The 9,329-nt window shown below is 52.6% G+C and overlaps 1 protein-coding gene across 10 annotated transcripts in view; it reads left to right on the top strand.

Moving 5' to 3' along the window:
- WSCD2 (WSC domain containing 2) overlaps nucleotides 1-4,808 on the top strand; it is a 127,926-nt gene extending 123,118 nt beyond the window's left edge. For all 10 annotated transcript variants that reach the window (XM_043438219.1, XM_043438191.1, XM_043438196.1 and 7 more), the window contains one exon: nucleotides 2,800-4,808. In XM_043438219.1, the coding sequence (XP_043294154.1) occupies nucleotides 2,800-3,152 (353 nt within the window). In that variant the 3' untranslated portion in view covers nucleotides 3,153-4,808. The remainder of the gene's footprint in view (nucleotides 1-2,799) is intronic.
- The last annotated feature ends 4,521 nt before the right edge of the window (nucleotides 4,809-9,329 follow it).

Below are 9,329 nucleotides of genomic sequence, written 5' to 3' on the forward strand. Positions count from 1 at the left end.
CCACGGACGCCCACTGTGTGGCCTCGGGCAGGTGGCTTCATGTCTCTGAGCCTCCTTTGTTCTCGTGCGTAAAAAGGAGCTGGGAATTCCTCCTCTCCAGGCTTCGTGTGTGCACTGCCTGAGACAGTGCCTGCAAAGTGCCTGGCACAGCCCCCCGGCTCACAGTAGGTGTTCAAGCAATGTACATTCCCACCCCAGGGAGGTTTGGAATCCACAAAGATGCCATATCATCTCCCTCCCACCTGCATCCAAAGCCAGAGCCATCCCCTGGGGGACCCAGACCATCATGCAGATAGACCCTTCCTTTTCCTAAGGACCACTCTCCAGGGACCTCTTGAGATGGTCGCAAGCCTGGAAGTCCAGATATGTGAGTTACTGAGTGACTGATCGTCATCCCCATCCACCTGGGCTTCAGCCATGGGAGCAGCAGTTGTCCTGAATCCCCAGGGATGCTGTGAGATGACTCAGGAGTGGGGAAATGCTTCCGCAAAATAAGGAAAGCAGACTATACACATGCTAGATTTTTTCCTAATCACACAGATACATCTGGTTTTAACCCATTATAACAGTAAGGGCCCAATTAGCTAGATACATTGTAAATAATCTATTTGAAGGCTAAAAAAAATACCTCTGTCATCAGCATAAATATTTTCCAAGCAGCCATGGTGTTCCAGGGAGGTGCTGGGGGAGCAGGAGCCTCGCCACGGATTCTGATGTGCTCTGCAAAGAAAGAGGAGCCCTTAATCACATCGCCACTTGGCTGCTGGGAATTTCAATTTAGTTCAACAACCATTTATTAAGCCCCTGCTGGGTGTAAGGCAGTGGGAGGGAGTTGGGGGTGAGGCTGCCGGTTCCTGGGAAAGATGGGGGCCTGGAATCAGGCAGGCCTGGTCTGGATGGTGCTTCCCAGCTGTGTGACCTTGGGCAAATTACTTCACCTCTCTGAGCCTCCGTTTCCTCACTGGTGACAAATGAACAGTAGTCTTTTCCTTTCTGGGTAGTCACTATGATTAAATGAGATAAAGGGTGTCCATCATCCAACAGGGGTGAGAATTTAGTTATGAAGGACCAGCTGGGCTCCCCAGCCCAGCTTGGGAAACTTGCGGGCTCTCATTCAATAAAGAGATTCCTCTGGGAGGTGCAGGGTGGCACTGCCCCTGTGAGAAGTCATGGATTCCTGAGGGTTCCTTTCTGGGTTCCTGAGGACCAGTCCTGTGACTACTATCCAGCTGGGGCTTAGAATTGAGGCTGCAAATCACCTTCTCTGTTCCCAGCATCTTTCATGACCCCCCTCTTAGGTTCCCCTTGATCAGAGTTTCAGCAGCCCCAGGGGCTGGCTGGCTGGCTCTTTGAGGTCTTCTCCAGGGAATTTCCTACATTCTGTTGTAGCCTCTCTTTGGAGCCAGGAGATCCCAAACAAACGTTCCCACTTTTGGTGACAACCATCCTGTGCTTTTTCCATGGCAAGGAAATGAACAGCACAGAGGAACAGTGTGTGATGCTTCAATAAAGAGCAAAGAGAGAAAGAGTCGAATAGAAAGGTGTCAAGATGACAATATAAATTTGTTGTTGTTCAGTCACTAAGTTGTGTCTGACTCTGTGAACCCATGGACTGCAGCCCACCAGGCTTGCCTGTCCTTCACTGTCTCCCTGAGTTTGCTCAAACTCATGCCCTTTGAGTCAGTGATGCCATCCAAGCATCTCATCCTCTGTCGCCCCCTTCTCCTCCTGCCCTCAATCTTTCCCAGCATCAGGGTCTTTTCCAATGAGTCACTCTTCGTATCAGGTGGCCAAAGTATTGGAGCTTCAGCCTCTGCACCAGTCCTTCCAATGAATATTTAGGGTTGATGCTGTAAATAATCCGCCTTAAATCATGCCCTCAGCACAGAGGAGGCACCTGCCTGAGCCTGGGGAGTCAGGGAAGATGACATCTCATCTGAGAACAGAATAATCACAGTGGTAATGATAGCCAACGTTTACTGAGCATCTGCAGGGTGCGGGGAGCCATGCTAAAAAGTTTGTATGCTTTTTCCAGCTCTCTATACAAAGGCCCTGTTACTATCCCATGAGAAGAATTGTTACTACACAGGATTTCTATTCCTACATGGGGTAACTTGGTAGATAAAAGCCCAGACTTTGAAGCCAGACTACTTGGTTTCAAATCCCGGCTCAGCCAGTTTTTTGCTGTGTGACCTTGAGCGAGTTCCCTAACCTCTCTGTGCCTCAGTTCCTCCTGTTAAACGAAGATAATGAGGATGCCTGCCTCACAGGGTTGTTGTGAGGAATATGTGAATCAATAGCTATATTAATATATTTATCTCATTATATATTAAGATCACTGCATGTTAAAATACGGGATTCCCAGGTGGCTCAGTGGTAAAGAATGTGCCTGCCGATGCAAGAGATGCAGGTTCAATCCCTGGGTAGGGAAGATTCCCTGGAGAAGGAAATGGCAACCCACTGCAGTCTTCTTGCCTTGGAAATCTCGGGGACAGAAGAGCCTGGTGGGCTACAGTCCACAGGGTCGCAAAAAGAGTCGGACACAACTGAGCGACTGAGCAGGCTTGCCTGTTAAAATATAAAAATAGAGTAGCAAAGATTTATATATAAGCCTGTGCCTGGGTGGAGTAAGCACGAGACAGGTGTCTTGGGTCTCCGCAAAGAGCAGGAAGGACCAAGACTGTCCCAGGCAGAAGCAGCAGGCGGGAGGCGGGAGGCGGGGGGCGAGTCTGGCCGACTCGGGGGCGCAGCCTGCAGCGCGCAAGTGGCCGACCACGCCTCCCCTCTCTGTCCACGCAGAGTGGCCGGAGTTCGTGAGGAACTACGCCCCGTGGTGGGCCACGCACACGCTGGACTGGCTCCGGTTCGGCAAGAAGGTGCTGGTGGTGCACTTCGAGGACCTGAAGCGCGACCTCTTCGTGCAGCTGGGCCGCATGGTGGGCCTGCTGGGTGTGGCCGTCAGGGAGGACCGGCTGCTTTGCGTGGAGAGCCAGAAGGACGGCAACTTCAAGCGCTCGGGGCTCCGCAAGCTGGAGTACAACCCCTACACGGCGGACATGCAGAGGACCATCTCTGCCTACATCAAGACGGTGGACGCGGCGCTCCGAGGGAGGAACCTCACTGGCGTGCCCGACGACTACTACCCCAGATGATGGACGATCAGACCGGGACAGGGGGCGGGCCGTCCAGACCGAGCAGGCCCCGGGCGCTCCGGGCCCCCTGGGGAGCCCCACCTGCCAGTCCGCTCTCCCGTGTAGGGACCATCCCCTTGGCCTAGCGTTGGCCTCCGATGAGTTTCCTGCATGACGAAGGAGGCTCAAGGGAAGAGATAGTGCAGGCACCTCCCACCGACTCGCAACCACCCCCGCCCCCCGCCCTTGGAGATGAGGGGCTGCCGGTTTGGGGAGTTCCTGCCGCCTGGACCCTGCTCTGCCTCCCGTGTCCCTGCCCCCCGCACCTGTGGGAAGGAGGGCTCCTGGGTGTCCCGGAGATCAGGGTTCCCCACCGCGGGTGTGGAGGACCCTGGCGCAAGAGCTAAAGGGAACGCGTAGAACAGAGTGGCCCCAGACTCAACCCCGCGCTGGGCTGAGCGCTGATAGCCGCCCCGTCCCTTCCCCACCCAGGAAGTTCCGCTGACAGTTTATCCGGGCTGCTTCTGTCTGCAGGAAGATTGCTGGGAGGTTTCTCCGTGGCCTTAGGTTTCTGACATTCTGAGTGGGTCAGAGAGGCCGTGGTGCTCAGGGTAGGTTAACTGGGGCCACGGGGTGGGGTCGCTGGCATCCCGAGCCCCCACGTGGAGTGTCCACTTCGGGACCTGGGATTCTGCCCTTTCCTCCCCCGCTGTATCCAGGAGGTGACCCGTTTCCAGGGGTGACATCTCTCTCCACCATGGGGTCCCACGCATTGATCTGACACTGCCCTTCCGACCCCTACAAGCGGGTCCTCCCCTGTCCAGGAGGGAGAACAAGTGTGCACCAAATCAGGTGGACCCATGACCGAAAGAGATGCCCACAACCTTCCCAGACCAGCGACCCCCGCTTTGGTCATAGTCCAGGGGGGGGGCCCTTTAAGGAAAGGGGTGAATGGGATGGTTCCTCATATGCGTACAGACACAGTTCTTTCAATGCTGAGACGTCCATCCAAAGGACTCAGTGGCTGATTATCTGTCTTAGAAAGCATCAAGTTCCAGGATTCCCTCTCTCCCCTCACCCCTTGGGTACCCGTGGTTCCACATCTGGCCCACACGTGCGCACCTGCACCCCCCACCCCACCATGTAGATGCAAAAGCCATAGGTCACAGCTCTTTCGCTGTTCTGTCTGGAACAACCCCCCCCAAGTGGCCCCCTCTGAAGCCTTGGGGTGCAGGTAAATGCTCATTCCCAAATAGCCAAGAGACTACGGAGAAGGCGAGTGTAAAGAGATATATTTTTCTAAGAGGAATATGACTCATACATTCCACCCCCTTGGAACCCAGCCACGCAAAGAGAAGGGCTGGGGGATCGGACCTGTTGTCCTTGTCCCTGAGCCCCTCATCTTTAGGATTTGGGCCGCCCCAGGGCCCAGCCAGGGGGCTCTGAATGTATTTTGTACCATGTTTCTTTCCCCCAGGCAAATTTCTAGTCTTCTTTCTCAAAGCATCAGAGGGCTTGGCCTCCCCACCCTCTAAGAGGTCAGCTCTCTCTCTGGGAGACTCTGGGTCCAAGACCTGGGCCACTTCTTTGCCGGTGGTCTCTTCAGGCCACCAGCCTCTGTCTGAAGACTCCTCAGGTCAACACCATCATTAAAAGCAAGTTTTGTTGATAATTCTACCACGTGATGGAGTGTCGTGTAAGGCAAGGTTACACAGGGGATGTTTTTCTGCTGTGTGTGTGTGTGTGTGTGAGACAGGAATGTTCTGGGTGCATCATTGCTTTTGTGTCTGTGCGGCTCTAACTGCCTGTGAAGAACTGTGTGTCTTGGTGTGCAGAACTGTCTCTGCCTCCGTGTTCAGCCGCCCTTCTGTGTGGGGACACTGCACTCACCCCCCCCCAGCTGGTGTGATGACCGCCCCATGTCTGGTGTGTCTGTGTGCCCCTCCTCCAAACCCCGGCCCTCGAGGAGGAAGGAGAGATCGGTGGTCCAGCGGTCCCCAGGGCCTGGGACATGCCTGGCCTACAAGCCGGGACCCCCAGACTCCCATCCCGCTGTCTCCCCCAGTGCGTTGTGACTCCGGGACCCAAGGAGAAGCATCAGGGCCTGCATCTGCTGACAGCGGGGATTGCCTCCTGATTTCTCCAGGATCCCTGAGGCTGCTACAAACATCCCTGGTAGACAGCGTGGGCAGGAGGAAAGGATGGGGAGGCGGAGGGGTTGCCAGGGGCAAGGTCCTTCAGGAACCAGCTCCTTTCCTTCCTTCCCCCGTCTCTCTTGCACTGGTGTTTCTCTTCATCCCTACCCCCCTCACCGTTTTTCCTTATTACACTTGCCTCCTGCTCTCAATTTCTCTCTTTGTGGTCTCTTTTATTTCCTCGAGATGCACATTAAACCTCTTTTCTTTCTCGTCTTTCTCCTCTCTGTCTCTTCCTCCCCGCCCCCATCCCTGAACCAATCTCACTGACTGCGTTCTCTCTTTCTTGATTTCTGCTTCTCTTTGTCCATGTGTCTCTCCATGTCTCTCTCTATCTCTGTCTCTGTCTTTGCCTGTCTCTTGCTCGCTCTCTCTCTCCCTCTCCACCTCTGTTGTCCTCTCCTCCCTCCTCCCCCTCATCTTCCTGGAGAGTGGGGGCGACTCATTGGGATCCAGACACAGTGAGACAAATGCTACCCGGCCCGGTAACCAAGGAAGTGGTTTCCTTAGCAACAGAATCTGCAGGCACGCGTTCCACTGCCCCGTCCCTTAGCTATGACAGTAAGTACCGAGAGGGTGGGGGACAAGCCTGGAGATGAGGAAGTCAGTAAAGACACGGCTGTATGGATCCCCTTGAGAGGGGACAGTGGTCAGAGATAAGCACTTTAGGGACATTCAAAAATATGAGAGGTGGAGGGACTGTGGGGTCAGAGGCAGAGTGGACACAGCTAGGGAAGCAGTCCACAGGACTTGGGGACAGACTGGATGCATGGCGGGGGGGGCGGACAGGCAAAGGGACACCAAGACTCTGTCTGAGCATCTTTAGAAGGAGGGCTTTTGAGGTGGAGAACATAGGGTAGAGGAGCGGGTGGGAGAGGGGGGAATGGTAAGCTCCTTGTCCCCGAGAGTTCACCATCTAGTTGGGGTGACATTGGGGGAAGGGAGGTGGAAACAGACACAGAAATATCTCAGGCAATTCGCCCTATAAACTGGCAACAAGGAGCCTGGGAGAAAAAGCACAGCCCCGAGGGTGGGTTGAGAGGTTCAGGGATGGCACATCATTGGATCTTGTGGCACAAAAGTTGGTGGTGACTCTTGGATTGGAACCTGGGAAGGACCCAGAGCCTGTCCCAAGGATGGAAGGCAGAAGGGGGTAGAATATAAAGAGACAGAGAGGAAGAGACAGGAAGAGAGAGAAAAGAGAAAACAGGAAGAGAGATTTAAATCATCGATCAGGCAATGTTTCCTACTGGGAAAACAAAATAGACGTTCGATTTTAGAGAAACAAGAAAAGGGGGAGGGAGGAAACAGAAGCCCCCTACAGGGTGATAGCTTTTGCAGCTATAAATAACTGTCCCCAAAGAAAACACCTGTCAAGACACATCCACTCCCAGGGACACAGACTGTGTCCCCAGTCTAGGCTGCTATTTAAATGAGTCAGAGAGGGTGACGGGGGTGAAAGGCAGAAAGTTGATCAATGTAACATCAACACCTCGCTCCATTTTTTCCCCAAATGCAATAAAGCGTGCAGGCGTGGAGAGCTATAAATCTGGATGATAATAATATCCGTCCCCACAAAAGCAACATGTTTATTTATCATGTTTGCACATTTACTATTTCCCCTCAAATTTACAGTCTGCAATCTGCCAGCAGGCAAGGGTGGCAGGGGGGGACATGGAAATGAGAACAAACTCGCAGAACATCAAGGAGTGAAGAAATGATGGCATATTTATCCCCTCCATCCACACCCCCACATCCAGGCTGCCTTAAATCCACTTTCAAACCACGGTGGTGATATATCTGAGCAGGACCATGCGTCTCTATTTCTGGTCTCTGACAGCTAATTGAAACGAACAGTCATTATAGGACGGAACGTGTGGCAACAAAATGATTTTTGTGTGTTCTGGAGTCTTTTGCTAAACAATTATGGGGAGTGAACCATCTGCCATATGTGAGAGAGGGGGTTGATCTTAGTGGAGACAAGTGTGTGTGTGTGTGTGTCCTAGAAAAATGGGAGATGGGAGGGAGGGGGAGGCAATTTAGGGGTCGGATTCTATTCTGATACCTGCATTAAGCACCCGACCCATAGAGTTCCCTGGGCTTCCAAAACGTGGAATGCCCATGCCTTATCCTAGACATGGGATAAGGATCAAATTTCCCAAAACATAAGAGTCCAGGTATGGATGAGAGGATCTGTTGGGCTTACTGGGAGGAAAAATTGTATTTACAGTTGTCTTGTTGATAATTCCTGGCCCTGATCTATGTGCCACTTTAGTAGTTGTTTTTTGTTTTGTTTTGTTTTGTTTTTTGACCGTGCAGTGTGACATGCAGGATCTTAATTCCCCAATCAAGGATTGAACTCAAGCCCCCTACAGTGGAGGGCAGGGCCTTAACCACTGACCTCAAGGCATGACCCCAAAACCAGCACAGTGCCCGGCACACAACAAGTGCAATGGAAGTGCTTGGTGATTTTCTGAATGAGTGAATCAAGGACTGTTAAAGGATCTTCAGAGAAAAACCACAAGTCATCAGCCAGAGCAGGCCCTTAGCTGCCCTGAATTTTCTCTCCAGTAACACGGAATTGATTTTCTGTTCTCTCACCCACAGCCTGAGCCCCTAAAGCCGATGGTGTGGTGCAGCCCACTCACACTGGCTCTCAAAAGCCCATTGTGTGCGTCTCAAACTCACATGCAGTGACATCACATCGGTAGCTTGAAATTGGCCATGGTGAGAATATTTACACCATGGAAATTGGCCACTACTACAGGTGGGTGAGGGTCTTTTTGGTTTTGTTTCGAGAGCCAGTTGTTAGGTGTTTACCAGCACACCAGTGCCCAAGGCACAGAGGCACACGTGTGGTACTTCTGGTCTTTTCCATGCCTTGATTTGTGCTGTCCCCCTCTATCTGGAAAGCCTCCTTAAGACGCAACTCAGGCTCCTCCTCCTCCAGGCAGCCTCCCCTGATCCCAGCTCCTCCTCTAACCTGACTGATCACAACTCCGGACATGGCCATTGTTGTGATCTCTTCAGTAATCTGGTGCATGAGTCTCAGACCTCAGGGCATGAGCTCTGTTAGGGCAGGAACCTTGACTCTACCTCTGGATTTCCACGCACTTCCTGGCCCAGACTAGGTGATGAGCAAATGTTGACCCAGTGGAGGAATGGATATGTCAGTTACATTTAACACCATCCACCAGCCTCTCAGTCATCACAGACTTTGGGGTGAGTAGCTAGAAGAACCCCCACCCCCGCCACTGCCCAAACAATGGCCCGGAAGACAGGGGGATGAGAAACCACTCACAGTGATGATAGTAGCTAATATTTTTTGTTGTTTAGACGCTATGCTGTGTCTGACTCTCTTGCAACCCCATGGACTGTAGCCCGCCAGGCTCCTCTATCCAAGAGATTTCCCAGGCAAGAATACTGGAATAGGTTGCCATTTCCTTCTCCAGGGAATCTTCCTGACCCAGGGATCACACTTACATCTCTTACATTGGCAGGTGGATTATCACTGAGCCACCAGGGAAGCCCAGAGTACTAATTATATGCTGAGCACTGTGCTAGGAGCTTCATATGTATAACGTCATTGAGTCATCACCAGAACTCTGGGAGTCAGGGACACAGTCTCCCCACTTTATAGTGAGGGAAACTGGGGTTCAGAGAGGTTAAGTACTTTGCCCAGTGTCACACAACTGGGAAATGATTGGATCTGGGCTTTGAATTCAGGCAGTCTAGCTCCGGAATCCATATGTTTAGCCGCGATGCTGTATCCCAGTGAGGAGAAACAATCCAAGAGCCCAGAAGGTCAGGGTGATCCTAGCAAGTCAACACAGAGAAGATTGCTGCAGTGGGAGATGAGGAATGAAAACAAATTGGGCAAAGGACTGGCCTTTCTGGGGCCAAGGACCCACGGGGTAAAGAGGAGGTAGAGACAAGGCTGGGAGCTGATGCTCCAGCAACTCTGGCTTCTTAGCGACAAGGTGGTTTATGGGTTCCCATGGCA

The sequence above is a fragment of the Cervus canadensis genome, chromosome 1 (assembly GCF_019320065.1).
Source record: "Cervus canadensis isolate Bull #8, Minnesota chromosome 1, ASM1932006v1, whole genome shotgun sequence".
NCBI classification, from domain to species: domain Eukaryota; kingdom Metazoa; phylum Chordata; class Mammalia; order Artiodactyla; family Cervidae; genus Cervus; species Cervus canadensis.